We start from the raw sequence: 18121 nt of genomic DNA, 5'->3' as shown, positions 1-18121 counted from the left end.
GGGCGGCCCGAGAGGTGCTTGTGGCACCAGGAGGCTGTATTTTTCATGGATGGACCTTAATGGATCATGCCAGGTTGCCAGGCGCCTTCACGCTTGTCACACCGCCTCAACGTACCCCATTTTGGTCATTAAAATCCAACATTAAGTTTAGTCTGAAAACCAGTATTTCACTCTGGCCCAACCCTGGCGGGCACGTGAGTCCATGTTACGTGTTTTGGGCGAATCCATAATTAATCATGCGTTTTAAAAAAATTGACGGCACCAAAGAGGGTTTGCATTAACGCTTATAAGATAGCGCTAACTGACAGTAATCATTTAAGGATTGTTGTGATTTTGATGAAACCATTAGTCACATTACAAAAACTCGATGAGAAGACCTGAAACCACACAGTATAATCCCAAGAAGAAAAAATATGGAACGATCACTCATTATGTGGATACAATAAAAATAGCTAATAAATGGATCTTGGTATAACTGTTTAGTGAGAGATTTTATGGGCAATGGAGGCTTTTAAATACTCGTCTCAGGAAAAAGATGTGCGTTGTCCTACCGTAAAGAACATAAACATTTAATGCGTATACACACTCTCTTTGACGTATAGGTGCGGGATTGAGAACACAAGTTAATTATTAATGTTTAAAAGGTTTGGAGAATGCCAGTTCTCCCTGTGGGACTTCCATAGTGTGCAGTCGCAAAAGACCAAAGGGGATTACTCTCACCCTACAGGAAAAGACAACTTATGGAGCTGAAGACCATGCAGATGAGACAGAAAATAGACTAATCCATCAGGAGGGTCTGTAAAAAGCACTGAATGGCCACTGAATTATGAGCAGCAGAAGTGTCTCTTGAAAGCGCGTTTACCTCCAGGGAATCGACTGGTCAGAACACGTGGAGCAGCAGTCAGCCCGTCCAGCTGTCACCTTCACTTGAGTCTCAAAGGAGAAGTGTGCCGGTCTTCAGTGCATGCTGAGTTTGCTCTTCAAATGTGTGTGTGTGCGTCTACATGTGTGCGTGCCACGCTGGGCGTTGTTGGGAAGAATACACACAGTCCTTTTCTGAAATCATAATCATCAACACTAATGTTATTGTTGCGGAGAACTATGTAAAGTTTTGTATTGTCAGTTACTGTTTGTCAGCAGATTCCTGCTTTAACTTTAACCCTAACCTTAACCAACAGTATGAACAGTTAAATTTATCAAGACAGTTACTCATAGTCTCATTGTTTTGGAATATCTAGGTGATTCATTTATCAATTGAACTTGAAAACTCCAAATGAAGTGAACCCACGTAAAGCTGCTGGACTATATGGTGTGACGGGGAGGGCACTGAAGGATTGTGCTGATCAGCAAAATGGGGTTTTCATCAACCAACCAGTCCCTCATCCAGTGCTTGATTCCACCCTGCTGTGGTAAATCCTCCACCATCTTTCCTGTGCCAAAACAGGGCAGCATCAGCAGCCTAAATGACCGCTGGCCAGTGGCACATTTACCCTCATCATAATGAAGTGCTTTGAGAAACTGGCAGTCATATCACCTTATATCTGTCATCCACATTTGACCTCCACCAGTTTTCTTTATAGAACCAACCAGTCTATGGAGGACAGCATTACCACCACTTTCTACACAACTCTAAATCATGTGGAAAAGCGAGGTTAGTACGCGAGACTGGTATTCCTGGTCTTCATATTAGCTTGTAATAACATACATCCTGAGCAGATTGGTGGACCTTTTTGTCTTCCTCATAACAATTTTATTTATTTAATTAATTAATTGTATTATTATTTTTTAATTTTTTTATTTTGTGATGTCTGCGAGAGTCTTATGTCATGTCATACATGATCATCTCCAAGATTTCTTTTACTTCTGATCCCTCAATCCATCCGTCCGTCCGTCCGTCCGTCCATCGTTCGTAACCCGGGAACTACTTGTATTATTATTTCATTGTGCCCTTTAAAGGGTTAAACATTAAGTATAATGGTATGAGTAAAGATGATACTACTTTATGATAAAGTTCACCTCAATTCAAAGATGAAGAATTCCAATACAAGCAATACCTTTCTTGTTATAGAACACCGATAGAGAAAAATGACAACACACACATTAAATCTCTGAACAGGTATTGCTTGTTCAATGCCAAGGCGCTTATAAATGTAATTCAAGTACACTCTGCCTGTGAAGCTGCATTTTGTCATCTTTATACGCCCCATGCATTGCGCTTACTACATTTTCTCAGACCCTCGATGAGAATAAAGGCAAACAAAAAAATGACTGTCTGAAACCTTACCCTAATTTACCATGCTGAAGCACTGTTAAAAAAAAAAAATATATATATATATATAAATATATATACATATATATACATATGATTAAAATTTTTTATCGAGTTAATTACAGCTTAAAAATTAATTAATCGTAATTAATCGCAATTCGAACCATCTATAAAATATGCCATATTTTTCTGTAAATTATTGTTGGAATGGAAAGATAAGACACAAGATTGATATATGTATTCAACATATGGTACATTAGTACTGTATTTGTTTATTATAACAATAAATCAACTAGATGGCATTAACATTATTAACATTGTGTTAAAGCAATCCATGGATAGAAAGTACAAGTATAGTACAAGTTATAGAAATTTTATATTAAAACCCCTCTTAATGTTGCGTTTTAATAAAATTTGTAAAATTTTCAATCAAAAAATAAACTAGTAGCCCACCATTGTTGATGTCAATAATTACACAATGCTCATGGGTGCTTAAGCCCATAAAATCAGTCGCACCCAAGCGCCAGCAGAGGGCAACAAAACTCCAACAAACACAAGTAACAAGTTGGCGTTGCACTGTGCCGTCATTTTAATCTGTTTGAGCGGGGCATGTGCGTTAATTGCGTCAAATATTTTGACGTGATTAATTTAAAAAATTAATTACCGCCCGTTAACGCGATATATATATATATATATACACAGTGAAGAACAAAAATTCAGTATTTGAACACCCTAGTATTTTGCAAGTTATCACACTTAGAATTAATAAAGGGGTATGAAATTTTCATAATAGGTGCATGTCCACAGTGAGAGGTAATCTAAAGAGAAAAATCCAGAACAATATATGATTTTTTTAACGATTAATACAGCTGCAAATAAGTATTTGAACACCTGAGAAAACAAATGTTAAGATTTGGTACAGTCGCCCCTGTTTTCAATTACAGAGGTCAAACCTTTCTTGTCGTTTTTCACCAGGTTTGCACACACTGCAGGAGGGATCTTGGCCCACCTTTCCACACAGATTCTCTTAAGATCAGTCAGGTTTCTGGGCTGTCGCTTAGAAACACGGAGTTTGAGCTCCCTTCAAAGGTTTTCTATTGGGTTTAGGTCTGGAGACTGGCTAGGGCATGCTAGAACCAATGCTTCTTACGGAGCCATTCCTTGGTTTTCCTGGCTTTGTGCTCCAGGTCATTGTCAGGTCGGAAGACCCAGCCAGGACCCATTATCAATGCTCTGACTGAGGGAAGGAGGTTGTTCCCCAAAATCTCACAATACAGGGCCTCATTCATCCTCTCTTTAATACAGTGCACTCGTCCTGTCCCATGCACAGAAAAACACCCCTAAAGAATGATGTTACAACCCTCATGCTTCACAGTAGGGATGGTGTTTTTTGAATAGTACTCATCATTCTTCTTCCTCCAAGCATGGTTAGTGGAATTACGACCAAAAAGTTCTATTTAATTCTCATCTGACCAAAAAATTTGCTCCAATGACTCCTCTGCATCATCCAAATGGTCATAAGCAAACTTAAGACAGGCTTGACATGTGCTGGTCTAAGCGGGGGACCCTTCTGTGCCATGCATGATTTCAAACCATGACGTCTTAGTGTATTGCCAAAGGTAAGCTTGGAAACGGTGGTCCCAGCTCTTTTCAGGTCATTGACCAACTCCTTTCATGTAGTTCTGGCCTGATTCTTCACCTTTTTTAGGATCCTTGAGACCCCACGAGGTGATATCTTACATGGGGCTCCACTCCAATTGAGATTGATCATCATGTTTAGCTTCTTCCATTTTCTAATGATTGGACAGTGGACCTTTTTTCACCAAACTGCTTGGTAATTGCTTCGTAGCCCTTTCCAGCCTTGTGGAGGTGTACAATTTTGTCTCTGGTGTCTTTGGACAGCTCTTTGGTCTTGGCCATGTTACAAGTTTGAGTCTTACTGATTGTATAGAGTGGACAGGTGTCTTTATGCTGCTCTCGAGCTCAAACAAGTGCATCTGATTCAGGATAATACATGGAGTGGATTTGGACTTTTAATAGGGGGACTAACAGGTCTTTCATGGTCAGAATTCTAGCTGATAGATGGGGGTTCAAATACTTATTTGCAGCTGCATCACACAAATAGATTGTTAAAAAAATCATGCATTGTGATTTCTGGATTTTTCTTATAATATATACTGTAAACATATATATATTTATTTATCCATTCATTCATTTTCCATGCCGCTTTTCCTCGCGAGGGTTGCGGAGGTGCTGGAGCCTATCCCAGCGAACTACGGGTAGTAGGAAGGGTACACCCTGAACTGGTTGCCAGCCCATCGCAGGGCACAAGGAGACATACAACCATTCACGCACACAATCATACCTACGGACAATTTAGAGTGTTCAATCAGCCTACCACGCATGTTTTTGGGATGTGGGAGGACATGCAAACTCCACACAGGAAGGCCGGAGCCCGTGATTGAACCCTTGATTTCAGAACTGTGAGGCGGACGTGCTAACCACTCAGCCACCGTGCCGTCTATATATGTATATATATGTATATATAAATATATATACATATATATATAAAGACATAGTGCGACCCATATAGTGAATCAGTCAGTGTACTGTATGTTCCACAGTCATGTCCGCAGCCACACCATAGGGAGACTGGTTGTTCACTTCTGTCATGTTCAACCCACACAGCCTGGCACGTTGTCACTTCAATCATATCATCTGGGCCACAGGTCGTGTCAGGAAGGGACACGACGAAAGTGCGATAGGTTTACTGCACTCCTGCCTCTTCCTGCCTTTGACTCTATTGAAATAAGAACACCCTTGCCTTGAATCATCTTCAGCTAAATCACAGCAATTTCAGATTCTCTATTTGTAACATCAGAATCATGAATCTGTATGTCATTATATAATATGTTGTCCTTTACCTTTCAGATAATCCTAGTACTTTTACAGTATGTATGTGTTGGTACGCGACAAAACTATAATAACAACAACCACAACGGGAATACACCAAACTCCCATGTGTCATTTTAAAACTGTTTCACCCTTAAATTACACTTTATTGAATCTAAGCAGCTGATAAGGACAGGTGTAAAATGATATCCCTAGAAACACCACGGCATCAAAAAACAGGTGCAGAAAAAATATAATTGGGAAAAAAAAGACCGAATGTGACAAGGCCCGAGCCTCATTCACAAGTAACAAGGAGTACTGCTTAGAGGTGCTTGCTTGGTTTGAGCCAAAATGCGACTCCAGTATGGTAATGGAATGCTTCATTCTTCCAGCTTAAGTAAATTACTTGAAACCTTCAATCACTTTGTATGTATATGTATATGTATATTGATTATGCAATATTTTTCAGATATCCTTTAATTTTCTATAAACTATAGAGCAGTACAGTTTAAAATAGATTTGATGCACCTGTGAAAGCTATTTCTCAATATATGCAAAATCAGAGCAAATTAATTAAATAAATAAATAATCAAAGATGATAGTGAAAATAAAAAATGCCCTTCTGTCCTGTTATTGGGCTTTTCATTTATTTATTTATTTAATTCCCGCTTGGAGCTGTATGACTGTTTTTCTTTTTACAAATATGGCTCTTCCTTGATGTTCCTATAAACTAGTTGAAAGAAAAGACATCACCTACTATAAATGACGTTCATGTAAAAGATGGTTGCACACAGTATTTTAGTATGCAAATGACAAATCTTTTACACCTCTCATAATGGAGAAAATAATGTTTAGACACAAAAAATGACACCACTTATGGGTGCAGAAATTTTGTGACGTCAGTTATACCCACACATACACATTGATAGACTCATGCACAGGTGCGTGTAACAGGTGGGTAGTAATGCCTTACATGTACTCCATTACATTTACTTGAGTAACTTTTTGAGGAAAATTTACTTCTAAGAGTAGTTTTACTAAGCCATACTTTTTACTTTTACTTGAGTATATTTGTGAACAAAAACCACTACTACTTTCTCTGCTACTTTGGACTGCACAAGAGTCGTTACATTTTTCCTCTTTATTCTACATATTAGATTTATTTATTTTTTTTGCTAGTAATGCCAAAAATAGCTCTACCAATTTCACCAATGAGACGTCGCAACAATAATCACATGACTACATTATACTAATCAGACGCAAGCTTGCCGTTCTATGATCACGCCAGCCTGTTAATTCTTTAAAGCACCGTAAATTTTTTTTATATATATACAGGATTTATATATATATATATATATATATATATATATATATATATATATATATATATATATATATATATATATATATATATATATATATATATATATATATATATATATATATATATATATACACACACAGTGGGGCAAATAAGTATTGAGTCAATCACCAATTGTGCAAGTTCTCCAACTTTAAAAGATTAGAGAGGCCTGTAATTGTCAACATGGGTAAACATCAAAGAATGAGACACAGAATGTGGAAAAAAAAAACAGAAAATCACATTGTTTGATTTTTAAAGAATTTATTTGCAAATCATGGTGGAAAATAAGTATTTGGTCACCTACAAACAAGTAAGATTTCTGGCTGTCAAAGAGGTCTAACTTCTTCTAACGAGGTCTAACGAGGCTCCCCTCGTTGCCTGTATTAATGGCACCTGTTTTAACTCATTATCGGTATAAAAAAACACCTGTCCACAACCTCAGTCAATCACACTCCAAACTCCACTAGGACACCAGAGACAAAATTGTAGACCTGTGCCAGGCTGGGAATACTGAATCTGCAATAGGTAAAACGCTTGGTGTAAAGAAATCAACTGTGGGAGCAATTATTAGAAAATGGAAGACATACAAGACCACTGATAATCTCCCTCGATCTGGGACTCCATGCAAGATCTCATGCAAAAATCCCAGAACCACACAGGAGGACCTAGTGAATGGTGTACAGAGAGCTGGGACCACAGTAACAAGGCCTCAGTAACACAATGCGCTGCCAGGGACTTAAATCCTGCACTGCCAGACGTGTCCCCCTGCTGAAGAAAGTAGACGTCCAGGCCCATCTGCGGTTCGCTAGAGAGCATTTGGATGATCCAGAAGAGGACTGGGAGAATGTGTTATGGCCAGATGAAACCAAAATAGAACTTTTTGGTAGAAACACAGGTTCTCGTGTTTGGAGGAGAAAGAATACTGAATTGCATCCGAAGAACACCATACCCACTGTGAAACATGGGGTGGAAACATCATGCTCTGGGGCTGTTTTTCTGCGAAGGAACCAGGAGGACTGATCTGTGTAAAGGAAAGAATGAATAGGGCCATGAATCGAGAGAATCTCCTTCCATCAGCAAGGGCATTGAAGATGAGACATGGCTGGGTCTTACAGCATGACAGTGATCCACAACACACAGTCAGGGCAACAAAGGAGTGGCTTCGTAAGCAGCATTTCAAGGTCTTGGAGTGGCCTAGCTAGTCTCCAGATCTCAACCCCATAGAAAATCTGTGGAGGGAGTTGAAAGTCCGTGTTGCCCAACGACAGCCCCAAAACATCACTGCTCTAGAGGAGATCTGCATGGAGGAATGGGCCAAAATACCAGCAACAGTGTGTGAAAAGCTTGTGAAGAGTTACAGAAAACGTTTGGCCTCCGTTATTGCCAACAAAGGGTACATAACAAAGTACTGAGATGAACTTTTGGTATTGACCAAATACTTATTTTCCACCATGATTTCCAAATAAATTCTTTAAAAATCAAACATTCTGCCTCTCATGGTTGAGGTTTACCCATGTTGACAATTACAGGCCTCTCTAATATTTTCAAGTGGGAGAACTTGCACAATTAGTGGTTGACTAAATACTTATTTGCCCCACTGTTTATATATATATATATATATATATATATATATATATATATATATATATATATATATATATATATATATATATATATATATATATATATATATATATATATATATATATTAGCACTGTCAAAATTATCGCGTTAACGGCCAGTAATTATTTTTTTAAATGAATCATTTTAAAATATTTGACGCAATTAATGCACATGCCCCGCTCAAACAGATTCAAATGACAGCACAGTGTCATGTCCACTTGTTGTGTTTTTTTTTAGTTTTAAGTCTTTCTATCCATGGATCGCTTTGACAGAATGTTAATGTTAATGCCATGTTGTTGATTTATTGTTATAATAAACAAATACAGTACTTATGTACAGTATGTTGAATGTGTATATCCTTCTTGTGTCTTATCTTTCCATTTCAACAATTTACAGAAAAAATATGGAATATTTTATAGATGGTTTGAATTGCGATTAATTACGATTAATTAATTTTTAAGCTGTGATTAACTCGATTAAAAATGTTCATCGTTTGACAATATATATATTGTATATATATATATACATACATACACACCAGAGGTTGCACTAGACATTTTCGTTGTCTGTCATTTTGACTGACAGGGTCATAAAAATCCGGTCATCGTCTATTTTTACCCGTCACTTAAATTTTTAAAATGATATTGATGACATATTCAATAGTATTTAGTTTTCATTCATTTTTAATTAATACTGTAATGCTTGCTTGGCGGCGAAAAATTAGACACGGATGTCGTGGTATTTTTCTCCCTTTTTACTCTGCTTACCGCCAACAACTCCGCCCCCAAAGAAAAGGAGGCAACGATATAGACCGCAATCACCAACGTCACACAATGATCTTAATTGTGGTTGTCAGCCCAAAATCTAAATATATATTAAATGCATCTTACCAGATATAAAAAGACTACTACATAGTCTGTGGTGATCGTTTGGTGCCCAGATTTCTTGTCGAATTACAGCAGTCCATCTCGCTCTCATCTTCGCGTCTCTCAGAATACGGTAGAACTTCAAGTCTCTCCGTCTATCTTCTCTGTTACAGCAACCAACCGCCACACACGCCTTCACCATTTTGATTATTAATATTAACGAGCAGAAAAACACGCCGTAATAGGAGGCATGTACGTAGCGGTAATGTATAAACATGACGGGCTGACACACAATATGGCGGCTCCGGTCAGGGGGTCGGAGTTGTGACGTCATGTGATTGGGGTCTATACACAGGCGGCAATCTTGTCCATCAATTGGATGACGCGCTGGCACACCGGGTGCACCAATAAGAACCTCGCGTTGATGTGTCAATCACGGTGCCGCCGCCAGACCCCGGTTACACTACAATATTCTGACAGAATAGCCAACGACGTCATGCATTAAGAGAGACAATAGCTAATTAATATGCTAACTCGCCACCCTGTGGTCTGGGGTGTGAATTGCAACCTGTCAAAATGACTGACGGACAGTTTTTTCCGTCACTGTTTTAAAAAACCGGTCAACGACGGAAAATTTCCGGTTAACGCGACCCCTGATACACACATATGTGTATATATATATATATATATATATATATATATATATATATATATATATATTAGGGCTGTCAAACGATTACAATTTTTAATCGAGTTAATTACGGCTTAAAAATGAATTAATCGTAATTAATCGCAATTAATCGCAATTCAAACCATCTATAAAATATGCCATATTTTTCTGTAAATTATTTATATATTCTGTAAAATAAATTGTTGGAATGGAAAGATAAGACACAAGATGGATATATACATTCAACATACGGTACATAAGGACTGTAGTGGGCATTTCACTCTACTGTCATTTAAAACTGTCTATGCTGTCCTCACTCCGAAGCGTCTACTTTTTCCAAAGCTAGACAGCTAGTGAACGACGCCTTAATAATTAGACTTCTTCCTTTTTCATCTTATTTATTAATAAAATGGCCTCAAACCATTGTCCTCTTTAGACCGTCGTAAAACTACAAAAAAAAGTACACAAGCATTGCATTAGCAACAACGTTAGCTTAGCACGCTATACAGGCTCACTAAACATAAACAAAAAGCGTCTCATACAAAAAATATAACATTTCGCTTACTAACATAATATGTACATTCTTTACAACAACCATACTTACGGACAAATCTTGTCCAAGGATCATATAAGCACAACATTACAACGTAGGCGTCAGCCCGAGACGTTGTGCAGCCATATTGAACTGTCAAGAAAACAATAAACCATGTCGCAAAGCGACCACAAGAATTCGCTGTTAGACAGCACAAAAAGCCTTGCTGTAAAACTTACCAAAAGGCAGAATACTGTCTGAGCGGGACATGTGCGTTAATTGCGTCAAATATTTTAACGTAATTAATTTAAAAAATGAATTACCGCCCATTAACGCGATAATTTTGACAGCCCTAATATATATATATTAGGGATGTCAAACGATTAAAATTTTTAATCGAGTTAATAACAGCATAAAAATTAATTCATCGTAATTAATCGCAATTCAAACCATCTATAAAATATGCCATTATTTTCTGTAAAAAAATTAATCTAGTTAATCATATGTCAACTGTGTGATTAATCATGATTAATAATGATTAATCATGATTAATCACATTTCTCTCGGGATGAATAAAGTTGCTCTTCAGGAAAAAAAATCTAGGAAAATACTATAATTGACTTAAAATTTGTTTTAAGATTAAATGCATGATGTGTGAATGAATTAATACTTAACCAAATAGTTTTAAAATTTCATTTAACAACTCAGCTCGTATAAAATAAAAAATAAAATAAAATAAATTGTCTGTTTTAACAGATTAAAGTGCCTCAGACTAACAATGTGGCTCAAGTACCGTTTGGCATATTACCAAAAATTAACTGCAAATTTAAAGAGCAGACTAGCACAATACAGTCACAATTGCTAGTGTTTCAAAAAATGTGTAAACAACTTGTCTGTTAAATTGAACATTTCACACAAATAAATGCAGCATTTGCAGTTTTACACTAAATGGCCTGAAAGGTGTGTGAGATATAAAAAAAAATTAATTGTCAATTTTCACACACTTAACTGAAAAACATTACACTAAACTGTGTAAAGGTTTTTAGAAACACTGCTTAAGTTAGCCATACTCTTTATTTTTTTTTAACCAACTGCTCAGGCAAACTAGCTTGTTGACATTTTCAGATAACAGAGCAGACCTTTTCTTTTGAACAATGTCCCCTGTCAAAGAAAGTCTCTCGCAAGGAACGGTTGTGGCAGGTGTGACCAGATACTTTTTTTACAAGGTGGGCCAGCTTACTGTAGGCACCATTGTGCGCAGACTACCACTGTAGTGGACATGAGTCCATGCTGCCACTGCCTTGTACCTTTCTAGTAGTTTGTCATTGGTTGTTGTTGTTTGTTGTCATTGGATTTTCAAAACCCTCGTCTTCGACTTTGTTAATGGGTCTACACTACAGTCTCTGGCTACCCATGTAGCGATAGCAGTAGTCAAACTACTTGTTGTCTTTTTGTTTGCAAGTCCGAGTCCGCACTCTGCCAGTGTAGCTTGATGACTGCGGCTAGTTCCCGCAGTGTTAGCGTCATTGCTAACACTAGCGAAGATATGCTTTGCCCGAAGGTGGTACTTTAGGCTGGTTGAGCTTCGATCGAAGGACAGTTCATTACATCAGTATGTGCACACAACTTTGGTTTAATCCAGATTTCCATTAGGGAGCTTTTTAAAACGGAATTTGGTCATCATCCTCACTCATCGTGGCAGGCTGCATTTTGTCCTGCATTGCCACGCGGAGAATGTAAACATCAGCATGTGGGACTACGGGAGGCAGTTGTGGCTAAACTAGTGTGAGCGGTAAATTGCTTTTTTTTTTTTAAATGCATTAATATTTCCAGATTAATCATGGTCGTTAACGCGTTATTGTTGACAGGCCTAAAATATATATATTTAAACTCTCAATTTTCTGGGGGAAGAAACATTTTGAAAAGGAGGGCATTTTTAAACAGCAAAACCCTAACTGGAGGTGAGAGTATGCGAGAGCATAAATAAAGACGCCATAATTTGAATGAGATTTTATCGCGTACTTACCTCCTTTGGATCCAAAAACCCCATGTAGCATGTATCACCGAGTGTCAAGACACAGCTGTGAATGGCCACAGCTGGATTTTTGGGGAATTTTATGGGTGAAACATTGTAATATAACAGCAATCGCGATGCAGAAATCGCAGACATCAAGGAGTAATCGAGATTTTCATATATTTACCCTTTTACATGTTTTATTTATTTTTTTCAAAGTTGTCTGGATCGATTTTTTATCATCTAAAATGTTGGGGAAAATGCGATAGTAACGAAAAAAAAAAAAATACAATTAAGCGATAGTTATGAGGTAGATATCCGTGACTTTTTTTACAGTTGCCAATTTTTCATTGTGACGTAATTTGTTTAAAAGTTTAAAATATGGGAGTGAATAATTTTTTTAAAGTCGTTTTTGTTTTTTAAACTAAATATTGGACATCAATTAACGATTCTAAACTAAAAATGACAGACATTTCGAATAATAAATACCATCACTTACCTTCTTTTTATGGCTATGTTGAAACAAATGCGGTTGCGCGACGTCTGTAAACGGGAGTTACCGGGGTAAAACGGACAAAATGAAAATAGTTCAGGGGGCTTATTGCCCCATGAATCTTTTATGGCAGCATATAGACATATTGTTCTATCAAACGAAAGGCAGTTCTATTCGATTAAAATACAGCAGTTTTATTTCAAAGAGCGGTACAAGAGCAGAAACTGCTTTTTCTGCTTGTCTGTCTTTTATATATATATATATATATATATATATATATATATATATATATATATATATATATATATATATATATATATATATATATATATATATATATATATACATATATATATATATATATATATATATATATGTATATATATTTGGGCTGTCAAATGATTACAATTTTTAATCGAGTTAATTACAGCTTAAAAATTAATTAACCGTAATTAATCGCAATTAATCGCAATTCAAACCATCTATAAAATATGCCATATTTTTCTGTAAATTATTGTTGGAATGGAAAGATAAGACAAGATGGATATATACATTCAACATACGGTACATAAGGACTGTATTTGTTTATTATAACAATAAATCATAAGATGGCATTAACATTATTAACATTCTGTTAAAGTGATCCATGGATAGAAAGACTTGTTCTTAAAAGATGAATATTAGTACAAGTTATAGAAATGTTATATTAAAACGCCTCTTAATGTTTTCGTTTTAATAAATTTTGTAAAATTTTCAATCAAAAAATAAACTAGTAGCCCTATTCTGTCCTCAATGTGTGTGAGTACACAAATTGACAGATAGCGAACATAAGTTCCAAAAAGAAATCAGACGGTGTGGCAAAGTTGCATGGGCTTTACTGAAGTCATCTCTTTTTGACAGGAGCACGTTTCTTGTATTTTTGTAAAACTGAAAATAACAAGGCAACGTGTCAATAACTTGCATAAATCACAAAATAACATAAAATGTACACACACGTGTCCATTTGAGCAGTAGCACTAGCCAATTAGCTCACAAGCATCTAACAATGTAACTGCATTTCACCATATATGTGAACAAATTCAAATACATATCATCAATAACTATCTAATGCTCATGAATATAAGCAAAGGAGGAATATAACTCACAAGCGATGCATGTATTAGACACAAACAGTGTGATGGGGCTATGAGAACTGCCACTGAATACTGGATGCGGACGTTAGCTGGTCTGAATAGCACTGTCTCTTAGTGTGAGTTCGCGTCAAAATATAATCACGTCAGAAAAGCGCGCCGAAACCCAAATAATCAGCTGCACTGAATCGCCAGCAGAGGGCGACATTACGCCACATAACATATGCAAGTCACACCCAAGCGCCAGCAGAGGGCGGAAAAACTCCATAAAACACAATTAACAAGTTGGCCTTTCACTGTACTGACATTTAAATCTGTCTGAGCGGGCCTAGTGCCTTAATTGCGTCAAATATTTTAACGTGATTAATTAAAAAAATTAATTAACGCCCGTTAACGTGACAATTTTGACAGCCCTAATATATATATATCTATATCTATATCTATCTATATACATATACATATATATATATATATATATATATATATATATATATATATATATATATATATATATATATATATATATATATATATATATATATATATATATATATATATATATATATATATAAATTATCAGTCTTTGTTACCTGTTAATGAAGTTTTGTGCTTGTACGCTACGTTCAATTACATCCTGTGTAACTCCTGGGGGCTAAGACCCCCCCGTACTTAAACCCTAGTGACGCCCCTGGTAATTAATACAGTTGAATAGAAAATAGATTCTTTGCAACTTTGTGATTTCGAACATGGGTGGGTTGGGGCACCGTCTGGCTTTTCACTTAAGTACACTTGTGCACATATTATTTGACTGCACTCATATTCCATTTTCTGCAAGTTTAAGGGATCTTAGCTTCAGAGTTTAAACAATGTGTCCCATTTGAGCTTTTTGGCGTGTCTTTCCCATCCACCCTGTGAGCATTTCTTGCTGCCGTTCATGCACTGACTGCTTGCACTGACGATAGCTGGCCTCACCGTCAAAGCATTTCCTGCACGGCAGCCATTTTAGGTGTACCGATGCTGCCTCCAGGAAGCCAAGACGAGCATCCTTCCCCGGTCTCCGTCCAGGACCAGGGACAGTGTTGTACTGCGCATGCGCAGAGTGGAAAAGCGTGGCGGGCCATCGCCTGTCTTTTTTTCCCCAACCGCCCTCCCTCCCCCTCGCATCCGCAGCAGGGACTGGCCAATAAACGAGAGAAAACACGTAAGCATCGACGCGGGCTCGGCGCAGGCGGACGATGCTCAGTGTGAAGCAGTATCATTGCTCAGCACTGCTCACGCTGCTCACTTCTTCCCAAGCCACCGAGTGCAACCCGGGCCTCTCCACAGCACGGACCCCGGCTCTAATTCACAGTGCGGACGCATTTGAGGTGAGGTGGGAGGGGGGGGCCTAATTTGGAAGGTCAGACACTGAAGTAGGAAGGTCATCGGCGCAAAAGCAAGATGTTGGATCCGTCGTCCAGCGAGGAGGAGTCTGACGGGATAGTGGAGGAAGAGAGCAAGGAAGTGATGGCCCCCCAGGCCGGATCCCGCATCTCCCCGAGCAGGACAAGTGAGAGCTCGGGCGGGCTGGCTCCTAGCAGCGGCCGCAGCAGCGCCCGGCCGACCAGCCCGAGCCCGTCGGCCGCCAGCGAGGAGAAGGACGATCTGGAGAAGCTGCAGCGGGAGGAAGAGGAGCGCAAAAAGAAGCTGCAGCTCTATGTGTTTGTCATGCGATGCATCGCCTATCCGTTCAACGCCAAGCAGCCCACAGATATGGCGAGGCGACAACAGAAGGTAATAGCACTTCCACCCCACACCCCCATCTCTAATTCTTGCTCTCCTCATCCTCTTCTTCCGCGGTGCAAGGGCATCGTTAATAATAAGCACATGCTGCTGAGACACCTCCTTTCACATCGCAGATGTTGTCATTGATGACCTACATAAGCTACTGTACGGATGTAGGGGACGTGCATGGGGAGGAGGGGGATGGCCTACATGGTATATAGCCTATATATGCAGGAAATTATTAAAACCTGTATTTTTGGGGGGTGCTGGAGGGAGTGGAATCACATTTAAAAAAAAAAAAAAAAAAAAACACAAAAAAAACAAGTGGGAACATAATGAAGTGTAGCTCCCAATAGTGGAAATGGAAGACACATGGTGGTGCAGAGCTGCAGACCTAAGTGTGGCACACGCACAAAGCTCCCATGTGAGATCAATTGTGCAGCCCAGAAAGCACATTCAGTGTGCAAGGGCGTGCAAGGAGCTGTTTAAGGCATTTATATTGAGACTTGTTGCCTTCAGTTTAAAAATGCAATTCATGAAACCCTTCTTGCTCTCTGTTAATTTGGCCTCCCAAGGTGACTTTTCGTCTTAGATCTCTTAGGTATGTGCCTAAATGTGCTTCCCCTATACCTCAGATAGCGAGTTAATCTGATTCCACTCAGTTGCAAAATGTTAACAAATGAAAATATATTACTATTTTTATTCAATGCCATAGTTTCCGATGATACTCCATTGATGCTTCTCTGAAGCCAATTTTAGATCAAGTCGTCCTTACAGTATACTATCAAAGTCAGCGCAGATGAACGTAGTGTGCTCTTTTGCTATTTTCCCTGATAATCTCACTCAAAATTGTGTCAATGTACTGAATGAGAAATTCATTTAATTAACTAATTAATTCACTTAATTTACGCAATGGAAATTCATTCAAACACCTGTACAAAAATTGCACTTGCAGCTCTTGTGTGTATTTGACTGGCTATCTTCCTTTAGACACGGTATGGTTGACATTTTCTGCTGTGTCATGAACAAATGCATGTGGGAGGCTAAACCACGGTGTTTTCATTTATGTGTTTGTTTGTAGTCCCATTTGACAGAGGTTACTGACAGTCTAATACATGCTTAGTAATGCACTCTTATATCTGGCAGCTCAGGCAGCCGCAAATCTTTGGGCTGTGGGTGAGTGAATACCTGGACAAACAATCCAATGTGCAATTCAACCAGACCAGAAAGTCTGTCCATAGTCAGGATGTACAATTTCATTCAGTCTACAATTATATAAATAAATTATTTTAAGGAAATTATAGCAAAAGTGACTACCATAAAGTGTAGAGAGTTTTTTAAAATGTCAAGAATATAAAAGGACAGTAATTACATGGAGACCCTTAACAATGCAGGGCATTAAAATGTAAGTCCATTATGTATCACGTCATGTTCAACAGTCATTTCAATGGAATTCAGTTTTTGTTGAAAAGTAGCTCTTCTTCCTCGCAAACACACATTCCTCACAGCACAGTCCATACAGCCTATTATATTAAGACTATTATGGATTACTCAGAGAAATATGATGAAGCAATTGGTTTGTAATAAAATGACTCAAAGCCAAAGGAAAGCATATGGAGCAGCTTCATGGTAATCTGTTATTAGAGGTTCTGGCGTGCAGGCAGCAGTCAGTGATGGACTATCACAGAGAAACAGGCCGGGCTTCAAAGTACGTCAGCCCCACTGCTGCGTCTTCAGCAGGCCGCCATAACCTTGCGAAAGGGCGACTCAAAAAGGGGGAAATGAGCTTTTGAAAGGCAACAGAAATGTTTCCTCTTGGTGACTGAGAGGAGTCTTTTTTTTAAGCTGCCGTACTTTGTGGGGCCGCTGCTCAAATGTTCATATTCTATCAGATAAAATACACTTACATACAAGCCTAATTTGTTTTGGAAACACTTCTACTAATTGCCCATTATCACTAAAATACAATTATTGAGAGTAAATTATTAAAGTCATTGATGGATATAGTTTATGTTGGCAATTAAAGTGGATGTGTCCCCTTTCTTTTATTCCTGATAGGATAAATCCTCTCTTTATCATCATTAACATTAGGAAGCCCGGCAAAATTGTCTTATGATTGTAAAATAAATAAATAGATAAATTATAAAATGTTCATTACTGAACACTTGATGTATTTTAATAATCACATCATTAAATTAGTGTGCCTTGAAATGCTTATTTGTTTGCATACACTATGATTAGTTCAGGACTAGCTTTTGGTCTGAAACAGAATGTTGCGGTAAATCCACTATAAATACGACTCATTAACATCTCACTGAGCGAGCAGGTAACTAAAGTCAGAATCAAATCAATCAACTATAAAAACAAGACAAGAAATCATTTTTGGAATTGCTGAGCCACACATAATATATGGTTTCCAATTTAAACTTTATTTATGAGTGTTGTAGTTGATAGATGGCAGTGACAGCGGTCAATTGATGAGTCGGGCTACTGCTTTAATCTAGA

At 37.9% G+C, this 18121-nt stretch overlaps 1 protein-coding gene across 8 annotated transcripts in view; it reads left to right on the top strand.

Moving 5' to 3' along the window:
• Positions 1-14991: 14991 nt before the first annotated feature.
• The window catches only part of cadpsb (Ca2+-dependent activator protein for secretion b), a 195616-nt gene continuing 192486 nt past the window's right edge, over positions 14992-18121 (top strand). For 3 of the 8 annotated variants that reach the window (XM_057846576.1, XM_057846575.1, XM_057846579.1), the window contains exon 1: positions 14993-15625. In XM_057846576.1, coding sequence (XP_057702559.1) covers positions 15293-15625 — 333 coding nt within the window. In that variant the 5' untranslated portion in view covers positions 14993-15292. Of the gene's footprint in view, positions 15626-18121 lie in introns of all 8 variants that reach the window. The other 5 variants (XM_057846574.1, XM_057846573.1, XM_057846572.1 and 2 more) reach the window with 3 other exon arrangements.

Source organism: Corythoichthys intestinalis, chromosome 9 (assembly GCF_030265065.1).
Source record: "Corythoichthys intestinalis isolate RoL2023-P3 chromosome 9, ASM3026506v1, whole genome shotgun sequence".
Taxonomy (NCBI): Eukaryota; Metazoa; Chordata; class Actinopteri; order Syngnathiformes; family Syngnathidae; genus Corythoichthys; species Corythoichthys intestinalis.
The sequence above is the reverse complement of the archived record's forward strand: the minus strand, read 5'-3'. Positions and strand labels throughout refer to the sequence as shown.